The sequence below is a fragment of the Sinocyclocheilus rhinocerous genome, unplaced genomic scaffold, assembly GCF_001515625.1.
Source record: "Sinocyclocheilus rhinocerous isolate Xijiao unplaced genomic scaffold, SAMN03320098_v1.1 scaffold3862, whole genome shotgun sequence".
Lineage (NCBI taxonomy): Eukaryota > Metazoa > Chordata > Actinopteri > Cypriniformes > Cyprinidae > Sinocyclocheilus > Sinocyclocheilus rhinocerous.
Window position 1 is genome coordinate 165,698 of NW_015652266.1, and position 18,259 is coordinate 183,956.

General features: G+C 37.4%; 1 protein-coding gene across 1 annotated transcript in view; it reads left to right on the plus strand.

Moving 5' to 3' along the window:
- LOC107714228 (huntingtin-like) overlaps nt 1–18,259 on the plus strand; it is a 48,239-nt gene that overhangs the window by 25,244 nt on the left and 4,736 nt on the right. The window contains exons 36-55 of the mRNA XM_016520029.1: nt 2,192–2,442; nt 2,729–2,871; nt 3,005–3,215; nt 3,504–3,639; nt 4,295–4,474; nt 4,566–4,742; nt 6,068–6,144; nt 6,250–6,388; nt 6,475–6,597; nt 6,884–7,094; nt 7,698–7,843; nt 11,018–11,195; nt 11,301–11,381; nt 11,481–11,665; nt 11,755–11,894; nt 13,144–13,276; nt 14,205–14,360; nt 14,449–14,639; nt 15,138–15,252; nt 16,578–16,809. Coding sequence (XP_016375515.1) covers nt 2,192–2,442; nt 2,729–2,871; nt 3,005–3,215; nt 3,504–3,639; nt 4,295–4,474; nt 4,566–4,742; nt 6,068–6,144; nt 6,250–6,388; nt 6,475–6,597; nt 6,884–7,094; nt 7,698–7,843; nt 11,018–11,195; nt 11,301–11,381; nt 11,481–11,665; nt 11,755–11,894; nt 13,144–13,276; nt 14,205–14,360; nt 14,449–14,639; nt 15,138–15,252; nt 16,578–16,809 — 3,205 coding nt within the window. The remainder of the gene's footprint in view (nt 1–2,191; nt 2,443–2,728; nt 2,872–3,004; nt 3,216–3,503; nt 3,640–4,294; nt 4,475–4,565; nt 4,743–6,067; nt 6,145–6,249; nt 6,389–6,474; nt 6,598–6,883; nt 7,095–7,697; nt 7,844–11,017; nt 11,196–11,300; nt 11,382–11,480; nt 11,666–11,754; nt 11,895–13,143; nt 13,277–14,204; nt 14,361–14,448; nt 14,640–15,137; nt 15,253–16,577; nt 16,810–18,259) is intronic.

Genomic DNA, 18,259 nt, shown 5'->3' on the forward strand with positions numbered 1-18,259 from the left:
ATGGCCAGCGACAGGAAGGCAGTAACACACGGTGTGTAGAATCACAATATGAATATATATTCACATCCTTGAGGTGAATATGTAATGACTGTTTACCAAATCACATTTTAAACTTAAAAAAAAAAGAAAATAAATATTTGCATATCGGCTGTAAAATTTCACATAATATGACATCTAGTTTAAACATTAATCTAATCATTTGAAAAAGTTAGACTGTTGATTCTTATTCTTCTCTTTATTTCCCAGCAATCCCTGCACTGCAGCCTATAGTACATGACCTCTTTGTGCTGCGTGGCTCCAATAAAGCAGATGCAGGGAAGGAGCTGGACACGCAGAAGGAAGTGGTGGTGTCCATGCTGCTACGCCTCATACAACACCATCAGGTAACACTTTGTTCTGTTGTGTGTGTGTTGCATTCATGGATTTACATGTAAAATAATGGATGCTTCTGTGTGTAGGTGCTGGAGATGTTTATTCTAGTCCTACAGCAGTGCCATAAAGAGAATGAAGATAAATGGAAGAGGCTTTCACGGCAGATTTCTGACATTATACTGCCAATGATCGGCAAACAGCAAGTGCGTCTCTGTCTACTCGACTTCCTTTATAAGAGTTTCATCTCAAATTCAGAATAAAATCTAATAAACAGTTGTTGTTTTTTTAAATGTGTACTTTACAGATTTGCTTTTGTTTGCTTGACAGATGCACCTGGACTCCCATGAGGCTTTGGGTGTGTTAAACACACTGTTCGAGACAGTGGCTCCCTCCTCTCTGCGGCCTGTGGACATGCTACTGAAGAGCATGTTCATCACACCTTCTACACTAGTGAGAACCTTCAGTCACGCATCACTTAGATTACTTTCCTCGTGCAGTATATATTATTATCAGGCGAATTTGTGGACAAAATGGTTCATTGTCTATGTCAGTAGTGTAACAATACACACTATATGGACAGTGTAGAGCATTTGTGAGATAAGGCACTGATGTTGAATAAGAAGGCCTGGCTCGCAATCTCCATTCCAGTTCATCCCAAAGGTGCTCAGTGGGGTTGAGGTCAGGGCTCTGTGTGGGCCAGTCAAGTTCTTCCACACCAAACTCATCCAACCATGTCTTTATGGACTTTGCTTTGTGCACTGAGGCACAGTCGTGCTGGAATAGAAAAGGGCCTTCCCCAAACTGTTCCCACAAATTTGGAAGCATAGTATTGTCCAAATTGTCTTGGTACGCTGAAGCATTATGATTGGCCTTCACTGGAATGATTGGCCACCATGGAAGCAAGTGGCGTTTTCAGCAACTCCTGAAAAACAGCTCCATACCATTATCGCTCCTCTACCAAACTTTACAATTGGCACAGTGCAGTCAGGCAGGTAATGTTCTCCTGGTATCAGCCAAACCCAGACTCGCCTATGAGACTATTCTTCACTCCACAGAACATGTTTCCACTGCTCCATAGTCCATTGGCGGCGTGCTTTACACCAGTCAATCTGACGCTTGGTATTGTGCTAGGTGATCTGAGGCTTGCATGCAGCTGCTTGGCCATAAAAACCAGTCCATGAAGCAGTTTTTGTGCTGATATTAATGTCAGTAACAGTTTGGTTCTCTTTAGCTATGGAATCAGCAGAGTGTTGATGATTTTATGGACCATGCTCCTCAGCACTCAGTGACTTTACATGATCTTCCACTTTGTGGCTGATTTGCTGCTGTTCCTAAACACAATATCACTCACAGCTGAATAGCAGAGATGAAATTTCACAGACTGACTTGTAGCAAAGGTGGCATCATATCACAGTACCACGCTTTAATTGACTGAGCTCTTTAGAACAACCCATTTTTTCACAAATGTTTGTAAATGCAGACTGCGTGGTTAGGTGCATGATTTTATATAACTGGCAATGGGTCTGACTGAAACACCTGAATTCAGCAATTAAGAGGTGTGTCTCAATGCTTTTGTCCATATAGTGTATGAAGCATAGCTCAGACAGAAGTCACTTTTAGCAGCTTTCTGTTGGTACACGTGGTGAATTTGAGTGACCAACTACATAGGGAAATCTTTTGCCTTCACACAAAATTCCCTATCACATGGATTCCTATTGAAATGACTGTTTTTTTACCCACTGAAAAATTAGCTTGACAGTATTGCCAATGCACCTTAATCCTGTTAAGTGGCTCATTGTTTGCCTGTTCTCTTCTGTAGGCATCAGCGTGTACGGTGCAGTTGTGGGTGTCTGGGATTCTCGCAATCCTGCGCGTCCTCATCTCACAGTCCACAGAGGACATCATTCTGTCTCGTATTCAGGAGCTTTCTTTGTCGCCATACCTCCTTTCCTGTCCCACCATCGGTCGATTGTGTGACGATGACCCCTCCCCTCCTGAAGCCCCGCCCACCACCATGGAAGACGCCAATGAAGAGCCGCAGCGCGTCCCTCCTGAGGAAACGTTTGCTAGGTAATTGCTGGTCACTGGAAATAAAGTCAGTTAGTGTGGAAAAATGCTAAAATAAAATATATTGAGTAATAATAATAACCTTGGTAATTATATTTGTTGTTGTTGTACAGTCATACTGAATGGGAAAAAACAGGTTTTCCTCCTTTTTTTGTATGATTAGTTGAATGCTTCTGCTAAAATGTTCCATTGTTCTATATTCTAAATGTTCATAGCAACAAGGCAAACACGACAACAATAATAATAATTATTTAATTAATACAATTATTAATCTCTTTTTGTTTGTCAGGTTCTTATTGCAGTTAGTGGGGGTGTTGCTGGATGATATCGCCACTAAACAGGTGAAAGTTGATATGAGTGAACAACAGCACACGTTCTACTGTCAGCAGCTGGGCACAATGCTCATGTGTTTGATCCACATCTTCAAATCAGGTAGGCAGAATCTCGTGTCTTAACTCATATAGTCACATGTCACGGTGTAAGAACCAAACACCGGCCCTTTACCAGCTCAGCAGATTTCTCAGTAGATTTCTCAGTAAGTTCCCATTTGCCATCAACTTTCCAGGAATGTTCCGGCGAATCACGGCAGCGGGCAGCAGGCTGTTGAAGGCAGAGGAAGAGGAAGGGGGTAATTTTTATGCTTTGGAGGGTTTGAACAGCCTGGTGCTCCAGCTCATCACTACACACCCATCTCTGGTCCTGCTCTGGTGTCAGGTCCTTCTCATCATCAACTACACCAACTACACCTGGTGGTCAGAGGTGCATCAGACACCCAGGTCAGACTACATGCTAGCAGCCTAATGAGAAAGGCTGTTTAAAATGAAGCCTCCTCCAACTGTTACAACCAGGCTAAGCAAAATTCTTTATAATTTTAGGAATAAATTGCTCTTTGTAAGGGCAAAAACAAATTGGCCTTCCACGTGTTGTGAGTCATTACAGTTATATGTTGGTAAAGTGAAGCTTGAAATTGCTCTTTGTAAGAGTCTATGGTAGATCTGTTGTTGTTTATACAAATATGTAACTTTGCCTTTAAGCAACTTGTTTTCCCTTTATAATTTCATCAGGAGGCACAGTCTGTCCAGCACTAAGCTGCTGAGTCCGCACTCATCTGGAGAGGAGGAGAGACCCGAGGGGAAGTTGGCTATGTGTAACAGAGAGATCGTCCGACGAGGAGCACTTATCCTCTTCTGTGACTATGTGGTGAGATTACATAAGCAATGTGTGCCTTTTTTTTTAAAGCAGTGTCTGAGCATGAGTTTTATTTTACCTATCTTAACTTCCATATCACTTAAGATTTTTTTTTTTAAAGAAATTTTTCTTGAAAATTCTGTCATCATTTACTCACCCTCAAATTGTCCCAAACCTGTGAGCTTCTTTCTTCTGCTGAACACAAAAGAAGATATTTTAAAGAATGTGGGTGAACAAACAGTTGCTGGTCCCTGTTGACTTCCGTAGTATGGAAAAAAACAAAACAAATGAAAAATCAATAAGGACCAGAAACTGTTTGGTTACCCACATTCTTCAAAATATCTTCTTTTGTGTTCAGCAGAAGACATAAATTCTTACAGGTTTGGAACAACTTGAGGGTGAGTAAATGATGAGAGAACTTCCATTTTTGGGTGAACTGCCCCTTAAAGTGAGTGTACCGGCCATTATATATGCAAAATCATCTGATACTGATAATTAAAAAAAAAATCTCCTAAAATCATTTGTTAACTGGTATGATACCATTATGTAAAACATCTCTGTTTGCCAAGCTTACAATTTAGTATTGTATTTCATATGAAATATTTTATACATAGCACTTTACAAAAAATAAAAAGGTCATCTTTGTTTTTTCTCCTCCTGTCTCAAGTGTCAAAACCTGCATGACTCTGAGCATCTGACGTGGCTGACAGTGAATCATGTGAGTGATCTGATCAGTCTTTCCCATGAGCCTCCAGTGCAGGATCTCATCAGTGCTGTGCACCGAAATTCGGCAGCCAGCGGACTCTTCATACAGGCTATACAATCACGCTGCGACAACCTTTCTACTGTATGTATATGCACATGCACTGCATCTTCTTTTAGTTCGTGCTTTGCTTATCTTTTCAGTCACTTTATGTTTTAAATGTGTAAATCTCCAGCCGGTAATGCTGAAGAAGACCCTGCAGTGTCTGGAGGGCATTCATCTAAGTCAGTCTGGGGCTCTGCTAATGCTATACGTGGACAAGCTACTCAACACGCCGTTCCGTGTGCTGGCTCGCATGGTGGACACACTCGCCTGCAGACGTGTGGAGATGCTGCTTGCCGAGACCTTGCAGGTAAAACACGGCCACACACACAGTAACAACTCACTACCAGCTTATTTTACTGTCTGTGCCATTTGTTGTAATAAATGGTAATTAAATAAAACTAAAATAATTGCAAATAAATAACAGAATTGAAATACTATGACAAAAAATGCAGTTAAAAATAAACAATTTAATGCAGCTCCCTGTGAAACTTCTACTACTGTAATAGATTGTGAGGATGGATGACTGATCAGGTGAGGTCAGGTGAGGAGGAGAACCAATCGCAGCCTCCAGCAAATTATATCAAGGAGCCGCCCATCTGAAACACAAACATACACATACACAGAGAGAACACAAGAGGGCAGAATAGAAACAACAAACAAAGGACTTAGGCTCATAACAACAGTCTATAACAAGCAATTCTGTAATATGGCAACTAAAGTAATTTGGCTCCTAAATGATTCTTTTAGAAGCCAGTGGCTTCCCAGTTATTTTTTTAGTTATAATCAAGATCTATTCTTGTGTCTCACTTTAAGTCAAATACCACAAATCAGCTTTTCTTATTGTCAAAGACGATATTTGAAGCTCCCCCAAGAAATTCCTGGCAATTCTGCTGTAATGACAATACTGCTGATTTTCAGTTTTTTTTATTATACAGAAACAAGAAGAGGCACTTTAAATTAGTTGAATTAAATATTTAAATATTTATATAAATATTATACATTACAATAATAAAACCTCATTAATTAAATAAAATAATTGTAACTAATTCAAATAAATTTAAAATATCTAATTAAATAACTGAATGTTTTTCAATGATTTATTTTTATTACAAAGGAATTTACGTCACTTCTTGTAATTTGTGATTACAGTATTTTTAAATGTTTTTTTTTTACTCACAAATGACCATTTCTACCCGATAAAATATTTTAGAGATTGACATGATTAGATAAAATAATATATAATATAAATAATAAATAAATATATATAATAAAATCATTGTAAAAATTTCCATGACTAATATTAAACATTTTACATTTACATTTAGTCATTTAGCAGATGCTTTTATCCAAATTGTGCACTGAGGTTTGTAATTTTATTAATGAAGAATGTGGCAAAATATTAATAATAATATAATAATATTAATTTTAATGATTAGTTAAATTAAAATGACAGTTGTTGAGGGAACAAACTAAAATAAGTAATACAATGTCAGCTTACATCTACTTTATATCATATTAAGCCATCTTGCAGCCCCCTTGGAAGGGCACATAGTGGGCCCCCGGACCCCTGGATGAGAACCACTGCACTAAATGGTTACCAATTGAGGATTGTGTTTTCTTCTCCTACTGTAGAATAGTATCGCTCAGCTGCCACTGGAGGAGCTGGACAGGATTCAGCAGTACCTGCAGACCAGTGGCCTTGCGCAAAGGTAAAGCGCCTCATCAGTTTACTTCTGATCTATTTGTTTTGTTGCTGTTGATAAGAAGATCTCCCAACACTGCTTTTTAAAATGCCCTTTTTTTTCTTATGTCAGGCATCAGCGGTTCTACTCCCTACTGGACAGGTTCAGAGCCACTGTTGCTGAAGATACCACGAGCCCTGCCGCCCCCATCACCTCGCACCCACTGGATGGGAACCTGCCCCCTCCCCCTGAATATGTGGAACCCAATAAAGTATGAATTACTTTGGTTTCTAGCTGAAAATAGCTGAAAAATCCTTAGCAAAAGCATAACATTACTATTGTTTGTGTGCATTGCAGGATTGGTATGTTGCTCTGGTGAAATCTCAATGTTGTTTGAGACGTGAAGGAGCTCTATATGAAACTACAGAGCTGCTGACAAAACTTCCTCAATCTGACCTGAACGCAATCATGACCTGCAAGGTAAAGACCAAATAGATAAATAAATCTCAATAAATTAGAATGTCGTGAAAAAGTTCATTTATTTCAGTAATTCAACTCAAATTGTGAAACTCGTGTATTAAATAAATTCAATGCACACAGACTGAAGTAGTTTAAGTCTTTGGTTCTTTTAATTGTGATGATTTTGGCTCACATTTAACAAAAACCCAATCTCAACAAATTAGAATATGGTGACATGCCAATCAGCTAATCAACTCAACATTTTATAACATGAACAGACACTGAAGTTGTGTTATTTTATTTGCAGGACTTTAACTTGTGTCTGCTGGCTTCATGTCTGAGTGTTGGGGTACAGAGGGTGTGTAAGAATCATGGGAAGGTTATATTTGACACAGCTCAACAGGTGGCCTTCGAGCGATTGGCTGGTGTCATTGAGCTCCTCCCTTCCCCTCATCAGACCCTCCTACCCTCCTCCAAAATGTGTGCGGACTATTGGCAAAAGCTTAATCAAGTCTACAGTGAGTCACAATCAGAATGAAGCTTATTCACTCCAAACAATATGCCTACTCATGCTTGAAGTTTATATTTTAATAATGTAATGGCACATTCGTATATTCATGTTTTCTAATGTTGGTTAATGCTCACACTGGTATTTTAGGAACCTAATCAAATATTAATTGAATAAAATCTAATAATTTTACATTCATTTTAATTCATTATTAGCTTTTCATCAACTCACAAACCCCCTCCCGAACCTGTTTGGGTAACCATTGGCTAACAACAAACCAAATCTGTTCCTCTACATTAGGTGGCACTGATCAACATACAAATGTGTACAATACTATAATCAAGGCAAAGGCAAACTTTGTTTAACATTGCTTTGGTCACTGCAAAATCCCCATCCTTACATTTGTGTTATCTCATTGGTTTGGTGATTTTATTATTATTATTATTATAACAACATCATGGTGAAAATAGTAATACAAATAAAATTAGTAGATCTGTCCAAACTTTCGTAGGTGTAAGTACATAGGAATTATCCTTTGTGGCAAATGCTGCAAATTATAGTGAAGTGGTAATGAACACACTCTCTTTGCATGTGTTTATGTGTGTGGTTGCAGGTGAGCCTGGGTTTTATCAGACAGTGTTGAGTCTGTGTGGCGTGTTGAGTCAGTACCTGCTGTCTCTGTCCAAACTGCCGTCATCACTGCACATTCCCAAAGACAAAGAGACAATCATTACCACCTTCAGCACCCTCGCCATAGAGGTAAGACTGATGCATCCTTTGCAAATAGGATGATTTTATATGGGATATTCTAGTGGCTGACCAATATGGATTGTTTGATCATTTGAAAATGAATCAATATTGAAAGAAAGATCTTGATTATGTAATTCTCTTATAGTATTTATCAGAAATAAACTTCTTAAAAACGTGAATAAAAAGGAAGTAAACACTGTAACCGACAGTACAATCTCAGTGCTGTTAAAATAAAAGCCTCGGCACTGTGAAAATAAATGTTTGGCACGCATTGGTCAAACAGACAAACTTACCGGGTGATGCCAGTAAGTAAAAAACAGAGACGTTAGATATACAAAGACAGTGCATTCCTATTACTTATGAATGGGAGAAAGTGCAACGCGCAATATGGCGGAACAGTCCCGCCTTCTCAGTAAAAGAGCCAGTCGCCAGTTGATAAAGTCATCACCTTAGTCTTTTAAATTAGTCTTAGTCCTGTGTCAAATTTACTTTTTAATTATTACCATATTTAGTCAACCTTGTCCTGTTTTTGTTTAGTCAAGTTTTAGTCTGCTAAATGTCTGAACATTTTAGTCTAGTTTTAGTCAATGAAAACTTAGTCAAGTCTTCGTCATGCTGTATAATGGTTAAACTGAAAAAAATATTTTTTGCTAAAAATTATTATCGCAATGATTGTTGTCATTTGAGAAATTAATTTTTACATTTCAGGTATTGTACAAATCATGTGTACTCGTACACATGGTTTATTTGACCTTATCTAGTGTACTGATTTATTACAGGCTATTTAATATATAAATTAATATCAAAGACTTAGATTAGCACTCTCTCTGTCTACATTATGAAAACTGGTAAAAACAAACAAAAAATAGTTTAACAGTGAAATTCCTAATAGTAATTCCAATAATTCCAAATTGCAATGGAATTATTGGAATTGCACTGCGCCGGGTGTGTTCGTGTGTTCACTACTCACTGCTGTGTGTGTGCACTTGAATGGGTTAAATGCAGAGCACAAATTCAGAGTGTGGGACACCATACTTGGCCACATGTCACATCGCTCACTCACTCACTCACTCAATGATGTTTCTCTATTAAAACAACAGCGGTTGAGTAAGTGCATTTATTTAGCAACCACAATCATAAACAAAATACTCGGGATCTCATGACAGAACACAGACAGACTGAATGACACTTTCATTTAAGCCGAACGTCTCACATGGAATTCGCTAAACTCCAGCTTACTTGTTTGTCTGTTTTCAGATCATCGTTGGCGCTTCCGCAATGTAGAGCGAGCGTGTGTGCATGGTTGCCAGATTGCAAAAATTAAGCAAAACACCGGACAGAAAATGTAACCTTTTAACAGAGAAGCTCTGATTTGGGGATTTGAACTCTTGATATCTGGCAACCGCACACATGAAAGCTCGCGTAGGAGAGACATGTACAGCAGTCCACAATAATATTTTGTCTCCTTTATTTTCTCGACAATAACGAAAAAAAAAAAAATTTGGTATAGTTTAATACATTTTAGTCTTGTCTTTTATCGTCAACGATATTGCATGTTGGTATAGTCACAGTTATCGTTTATTGACCTTATTGTTGTCTCGTCATCGTCTCGTTTTAGTCATGGGAAAAAATACTGGATTAAAACATGTAGAGCGAGCGTGTGTGCATGGTTGCCAGATTGCAAAAATTAAGCAAAACACCGGACAGAAAATGTAACCTTTTAACAGAGAAGCTCTGATTTGGGGATTTGAACTCTTGATATCTGGCAACCGCACACATGAAAGCTCGCGTAGGAGAGACATGTACAGCAGTCCACAATAATATTTTGTCTCCTTTATTTTCTCGACAATAACGAAAAAAAAAAAAATTTGGTATAGTTTAATACATTTTAGTCTTGTCTTTTATCGTCAACGATATTGCATGTTGGTATAGTCACAGTTATCGTTTATTGACCTTATTGTTGTCTCGTCATCGTCTCGTTTTAGTCATGGGAAAAAAGCTTGTCAATGAACATTTTTCGTCGACGAAATTAATGCTAGCATAGCATTGCGCATTGGCTGGTCTATCCTGAAAAATAAGATTTTTTAATGCTATAAATATAAATATAAATAGGGTTTTATTTTTTCACAAATTTCGTTTTATTTTTTAACAAAATGTTGTGTTTTACATTTCAACTTTTAAGGACCAAAAGACCAAATAAAATAATCAAAAAGGATTTGTAATCAATTGAATTCATAAAACTTAAGTAATTTTATAATTGAATTTAATTTTAACAATAATAGTGCACTAAGAATAAAAAAAATAAAATAAAAAATTTCAGAAACTCTTTTGTCTGTTTTTGAAGTTTTTTGGATTCTGTGTTTTTAATTTAACTGATCCTTTAAAATGTATTACAATACAGTTTGAACAATTCCTTTTTTGGCAAGCAAAGTGCTGCACAACAGAGATTTACTATTTAAAAATTAAAAAAATTGTGATATTCCTTAAATAGTGTTTAATAAAGTTTATTATTATTATTATTGCTTTAAGAAAGTATCTGACGAAAGTTTTATCAAATGACTTGGTGAAGTGAACTCTCAGCGCAGCTCTGGAGATGTAGTTCATGTGAAGTGTCTTCAAATAGTGAGATGTCACTTGAGAATGTGTGTAGTAGACAAAACAGCTCCATATCTTCACACATAGATGCGCAGAACTTGCAGACATAATATTTAAATATCAGTGTTTTTGCGGTTTAATTTCCACAGACAGACAGTTTGATTAAAGGGATAGTTCACCCAAAAATGAAAATTACCCCATGATTTACTCACCCTCAAGCCATCCTAGGTGTATATGACTTTGTTCTTTCAGATGAATACAATCGGAGTTATATTTAAAAATGTCCTGGCTCTTTCAAGCTTTATAATGGTAGTGAATTGGGGTCAAGATTTTGAAGCCCAAAAAAGTGCATCCATCCATCATGAAAAGTACTCCACACGGCTCCGGGGGTTAATAAAGGCCTTCTGAAGCGATGCGTTTGTGTAAGAAAAATATCAATATTTAAAACTGTGTAAACCATAATCTCTAGCTTTCCCTAACTGTCATATGTGCATTCACGAGAGAGTTGCGTTTCAGCATATGATGTAGGCATAACGTCCTATATAAATAAAAGCCACTCAGCGCATGTTTCTCTTTCTGTATCTGTAGGTGGTGGTTTGGCGTTTGCTGCAGGATCAGCTGCCTCTGAGTGTGGACATGCAGATGAGTCTGTCGTGTCTGTGTCTGGCTCTCCAGCAGCCGGCGGTGTGGACACACTTCGCCTCACACACCTACCTCACACACACCTGCTCCATTGTCCACTGTATACAGCTCCTCATCCACGCAGGTGTGTGTTGCAAAACTCTGGAAAACACGGCCTAATAAAACCTTATAAAAGTGCAATCAAAATTTATATTCATTTTGTGATTATGATGTTATGTGTGTTATGTAGTCGCTGTTGGTCCTGGTGACCAGCTTCTGACGCCGGAGCGGAAAACAGAGCAGTCAGAAGACCAGTTGGACTCTGCAGATAGTAGGTTAACACATATATGTTACACACTGATCCATGATGACCACAACAACAAGCGTTAATGTCACGGTTGTTTTTGTTATTTTTTAAAAAAATTTTAAGAACAACTTGAATGGCGGTGTTGTGAGATCATGGCTGAGCTGGTTGAAGGTCTGCAAAGTGTGCTGGCTCTGGGTCACCACAGAAACAAGAACATTCCAGCGTTCCTTACACCTACCCTACGGAATGTCATCATCAGCCTGGCCAGGCTGCCCATTGTGAACAGCTACACCCGAATCCCACCACTGGTGAGAGACAATGATTGAGTGTTTATGCGTTCATTGTGTTTATGTGTGTTTAGAAGCATATGAAAGTGTTTGTTTGTTTGATTTAACAGGTCTGGAAGCTGGGCTGGTCCCCCAGGCCGAGTGGAGAATTTGGCACAGCATTGCCAGAGATCCCTGTAGAGTTCCTGCAGGAGAAAGATGTCTTCAGAGAGTTCCTCTACCGCATTAACACTCTGGGTATGAGAGACAAGTTTCAGAGTTTGTGTCTCTATAAAAGTAGTCATGAAATTTTACGATATCTTACAGAATCTTTGATTTCTTCATTACATCACTCAAAAATGAATACAATTAAAAGAATTACAGATAGTAAAGACATATGTGGAGGCATAAGATAATTTAAATAGTACCTTAAATAGGTAAGCTACTATGTCAAATTACTGATTAAGTTGAGTATACACAACAGTTCAAAAGTTTGGGGTAAGATTTTTTTTTTTTCATTATTAAGAAATTAATTTTATTCAGCAAGGATGCATTAAATTGATCACAAGTGACAGTTAAGACAATTATGTTGTTACAAAAAATAATAATTTTACACATAAACGCTGTTCTTTTGAACTGTCTATTCGTCAAAGAATCCTGAAAAAAATTTATCAAAATGTCACTGATAATAACAATAAATGTTTCTTAAGTATCAGATCAGCATATTAGAATGATTTCAGAAGGATCATGTGACACTGAAGACTGGAGTAATGAATGCTGAAAATTCAGCTTTGCATCACAGGAATAAATTACATTTTAAAATGTATTTAAATAGAAAACAGTTTATATTTTATATTAAATTAATTATTAATAATTCTTAATATATAATATATATATAATTGATTATTATTATCTAATATATTATTTATATAGTTAATATTTCACAGTTTTACTGTTTTTTTCTGCATTTTTGATCAATGAAATTAAATGCAGCCATGATGAACAGAAGAGACTTCTTTAAAACACATTTAAAAAATCTTACTGATCCCAAACTTTTAGGAAAAGTGATTTGGGATCATCACTTTTGAGATCATTCATTCATTGTTTTTTTATAGGTGAGATCATGTTAATTGTAAACTACCATGGTATTACTAAGAAATTATTTTGAGTACCTTGGAGTACCACAGTACACTAATACTGTAATCATTCAGTAAATTTTTTGAGGTTAATAAATAAAAACGGTAACAAAATATACCACGGTGCTGGCATAATTTGGGCTGTTGACATGTGATATCAGGGTAGTGGTAGTAAATCTTCAGTAGCATTGATTTTCCATTATTTTTTGAGGCAAGTACAACAAAATACAGTACCATGCTCTTTTTAACAGGCGCCATTGTGTTTTTTGAAATACAACTGGAGCACCAAATGCATTATGGTATATTTGCCTCTTCTTTGTGTAATGGACCATTAAATTACCAACACAAAGTATGTGCTTTTTATATGTACCATGGTGGTTCCAGGAAGCACCGTGCTGGGGTTGACATCCATTCCTGCTCTCAGTTCCTTCTGGAGCTCTACAGTCAGTGGATCCTGCCTGGAAGCCCCAGTAGCAAGAAGACTCCTGTTGTGCTCCTCAGTGAGGTGGTCAGATCGGTGAGTCTGTGCTTAGCATTTCATCAGCCTTTTTATGTTGTATAGTAGGGCTGGGCGATATAGCTAAAAATGTATATCTCAATATTTTTCCAGATTTTGACGATAAATGATATATATAGAAATTTTTCCATTTGTTCTCAAAAAAAAAAAATAGTTAAATGGTGGGTTTTTTGGCCCCAATGAAAAAGGCATGATCTGTATAGAACAGCTATTGTTACGAAATACCTACCAATTTTCTGCAAAATCAACACTTGTTAAAAGAAACCTGGATGTAGTGCCACTTGCTGCTTTTTACGAAATGAACACAAAAGGAACATTTAAAATCAATGAAATAAAAAAAATTGAAATTCACACAAAAAGTGCTATTTTGGTAACATTCTATTTTGGTCATTTTGAAGTGATGTCTAGCGGTGAAACTGACATACTGTGTGTTTACTGTTTTAAACATTTAGTTCATGATTCAATGTTTTAATTTAAATTAAGCAGGAATATACAGAAATTATGTTTAACTAAAATAATCTTTTGCTCTGCTTTGTCACAAAGCTAACGTTACAAAACAGTTCTTGCCTCATTTCAAATCAGACATAACTGAAGTGAGTCAGATGTAAATTCAGTAACCACTCTGTTTCATTGAGTACATAATTTATTTTATTAAGACTGATTCAGACTGATAACTCCTGAGTTTGTGAGTTGTTTTATGATTCTTTATAAGAACTAGGTCACAGAAGTAATTTGTTCATGAATCAGGCTATACTAGTCATACTGTGTATTTGTTTAGTGATTCAGTTGACATGTTTCAACTTTTGCTGCCTAGTACAGTAAATAAACATTTGAGAGTTTGAACAGTGTGTTTTAAGAGTGTAAACGTTCAAATTTTCTTTCTATACAGTTAACACATATCCTTTCTTTGTCTCTCTGTGTCTTCAAGCTGCTGGCAGTGTCTGATCTCTTCACTGAGAGGAATCAGTTTGATATGATGTTCTCTACTTTGACTGAGCTGCAGAAGGTCCATCCACCAGAAGATGAGATTCTCAACCAGTACCTCGTGCCAGCTATCTGCAAAGCAGCGGCAGTGCTTGGCATGGTGAGCATGTATATGCACTGATGCAGTAGCTATATAAATAAATGCAGCTACAGCTATTTAACAGTCGGGACTAATGTACTTGTGTCAGGATAAAGCCATCGCAGAGCCTGTGTGCCGTCTGTTGGAAAGCACCTTGCGCAGCACTCATCTGCCCAGTCGAATTGCCGCTCTTCACGGAGTTCTGTACGTGCTGGAGTGCGACCTACTGGACGATACGGCACGCCAGCTTATACCTACCGTCAATGAATACCTGCTGTCTAACCTTAGAGCTATAGCACAGTGAGTAACACTACAACCTGAATACATACACACACTTTATGCTCTGTCTTTGCTGGGATTGAATCAGCAATCTTCCTATTAGCAGCCTTGAGCTTTAACCCCTACTCCACACACCAATCATTAGTGTTACACTAACTCTTAATATTTGTTGTTTTATTTAAGAGAATATGGGATGAGAGGTTAACGGCTTGCGTCCTGCATTGGATGAAAGACTTCACACTGTTAGCGTCTCTCTTAAGAGGTTATGCCCCATGCAGTCAAAGCTAATGCCAAAGTCTCTGTGGCATGCTGGGAGACTCAATAATAGGTTCACACTGGCAATCACAACACACGCCTGCACGCTGCATGGTCATCAGCTCCTCATTAGCTGTAATGTATGGTGTCTTACTGAGATCTGAGATCCCTCATTAAAGACCAGGGCTAGAATTAGCATCAGATAGCCTCACTGAAAATAGATGAGCGTGTTTATGCCTAACACTGTTTGTGTGTGTCTCTCAGATGTGTGAATCTACACAACCAACAGCATGTGTTGGTGATGTGCGCGGTGGCATTCTACATGATGGAGAACTACCCTCTGGATGTAGGGTCCGAGTTCAATGCCGGGATCATTCAGGTGAAACAATTTGGAAAAAAGTGTTGAAATATTAACTCTTTCCCCGTCAGCGTTTTTTTTTTTTAAGTTGCCAGCCACCGCAAGCATTTTTGATCATTTTCACAAAATTTTCATGGTCCCCACAATATTTTGTTGTATGAATATCTGAACATGTAATATATCAAAACAAAGAAGAGAACATTTTTAACAGCTTTTAAACAAAAAACCCTGTTTTATTCAAGCTTCATGCATTCTGGTTTTATTAACACTTGAATATGAGTAAGTTTCATAAAAAAGCAACAAAAAAACAAGAAAATCACGTCTTTCAGTAGATGCATAATAGCGACTCCTGCCATACACCAGTGACAGAAAGCCGGAAAATTCTGTCACTGGCAGGGAAGCGTTGTCTCATAAATGGCAGAAAATTCCGGGGAAAGAGTTAACTGGTCAGTCTGATTCTGGACCTCAACTGGTCGGTTTCTGGGTCAATGACATGATGCTGTTTTTATTGTCCTATCTATAAATATATTAATTCAGAAAATTATTCTAGTTTGGCAAGTAGTTTGCCATAATCCTGTATTATTTAGAGAAAACAAAAATGTTTTAAGTTATGTGGTGCAACCAACAAAGCCATGTGGCTGAAAAAACATGCAGAAACAGCAAAACAAGAAATTATACTATAATTTGACCTTTCTCTGACAAGACAAGGTATATTCAGGTTGTAAAATGTTACGTGGCATGATTTTCCAAAAACTAAATTATATTTCTGATTTAATAAATTGTGATATTTGTAAAAACATTTTTGAAAAATAAATATTTTAAAACGTTTTTGAAAGTAATAAATACTCGCATGTGTTCAAGGTTTAAGGAAAATATATTTTCACATTTTACTTGGCTACAACATACCACAAGTGTTTCATTAAAGGGATAGTTCACCCAAAAAATTTAAATTCTGTTAACATTTATTCACCCTCAAGCTGTATCCAACCGGTATTTCTTCTGTTGAACACAAAATTCAATATTTTGAGGATTGTTGGTAACCAAACAGTTGCCTGGTATCCATTGACTTTGATAGTGTAGGGGAAAAAATACTATGAAAGTCAATGGCTACCCACAACTGTTTGGTTTCATTTCAGTTTCATTTTTGGGTGAACTATCCCTTTAAATTTAACCTCCTCTTGGAAATGGTGTTGTATGGTAAAAATGTTTTCCAAAACCAATGTGAATATAAAGAGCATGTACTTTTAAGAACTTAACATGTTCTAAGCTACATTTTTTTTTTCCTTGGACACTGATTTGTCACTGAACCTTCTCTCTCTCCTATTGTACCTTCTCTTCATTTCCAGCTGTGCTGTATGATGCTGTCTGCTAGTGAGGAGGCCACACCATCCATCATCTACCACTGCATTCTGCGAGGTCTGGAGCGGTTGCTTCTGTCTGAGCAGTTGTCGCGTGTGGACGCAGAGACGCTAGTCAAGCTGAGCGTTGAGCGTGTGAACATGCCCAGCCCACACCGTGCCATGGCTGCCCTGGGTCTCATGCTCACCTGCATGTACACAGGTGTGGCTGGAGAGGAAGGCAGGACACATTTCAGCTTCATCTTTAATACTTACCCACCCTACTAACACCAACAGCTATAAGAACAGACTCACCTTAGATGCTCACCCTACTAACAGAGTCCTCAGTATGAATTCAGCAAGAAAGTGTCTTGTGCGAAAGGTTTAATTTTGTTCCTGTGAAACTGAAGTGAAAATACTAGATAATAAGATTAACAGTCAAATTAACGTTTGAACGCTGAGATTTTCTTTAGTCGGGATCAGGGTTTGAAATGAACACCCGCCAACCCGCCAAATGCGGGTAAAAAAAAATCAGCTGTGGCGGGTAACGCTGTCAAATCACTAGCCAATTTGGCGGGTTACTTTTCGTAAGTTATGCTTGCTCAATTTCTTGGGGAATTTCATGCAAGCCAAATCTGCACAGGTTTAGCGCAAATACTGAACTCGTGAGACATCACATTATCGAGTATATTGCAAAAACTAAACAAAACACACCTACAGAGGCACGCATACGCGACGTGATGAAGTCTGGTTAGACCAACACAGGCTTTAGTGCGCGTGCGCATTTAGAGTGCGTTCTTTCACTTCATGATTCAGTCTATTAAAATGCATTAAGAATGATCACATAATTCAAGATAAGGGGGCAGAAAATGTATATATTTATATCAATTCATATAGTTAATCAATATCACACGAATAGCGCGTTTTTTTCTTAAAAATCAGCATGGTTACGTTTTAGACACCATATTGGCTGTTTTTGCGCTATTTCTGCACTATTTCACCAACAAAAAAAAAACATTCCAAACACAGCCACAGCACTGTTTTGCGTCTCTGAGCAACATGATGTTGTTTCGTTCCTGAATGAATCAACCGCTTAAATGATTCGGTGACTTGCTGGCGGTTTTAATTTCACATTTAAAGTATCTTTTCATTTTTCCAATTATTTCAAATATCAGTATTCAACATTTCATGTTTAAATATCGAAACATTATTTATGCATTTGTAACTGCAGGTTAAAGCAATTCCTTGTCCCTCTGAGCTGCATTGTGTAAATACATCTAAATTCCACTTCTGCAAAGATGAATTTTATTGATACTGATTTCATTTGTTTAGTAATAGCCTAAATGTATTATTATTATAATTGACTGATTAAATGTAAGAATTTGACTCAAATGAGTATGCACACTTTTAGAAAAAAAATGGCTTAATTGTAAAAATGACCATAAAAGTTAAAAATCAGTTTAAACTTCTTGGTCACTGCTGTACACAGAATATGAAGAATATCAAAAACTTTAGGATTCAGCTGTCCACGATAGTCCTTAAGGTCCTTAAGAAATAACACACTCAGCAAAATACTGTCTAATTATCTTTATCGATAAAATCCCAGAAAATATTGAGATTATTTTTTGTCAATATCGCACACCCCTAGTACTGACAAAATGATTTGCCACGGTCGCTTTGTCACGCCCAGT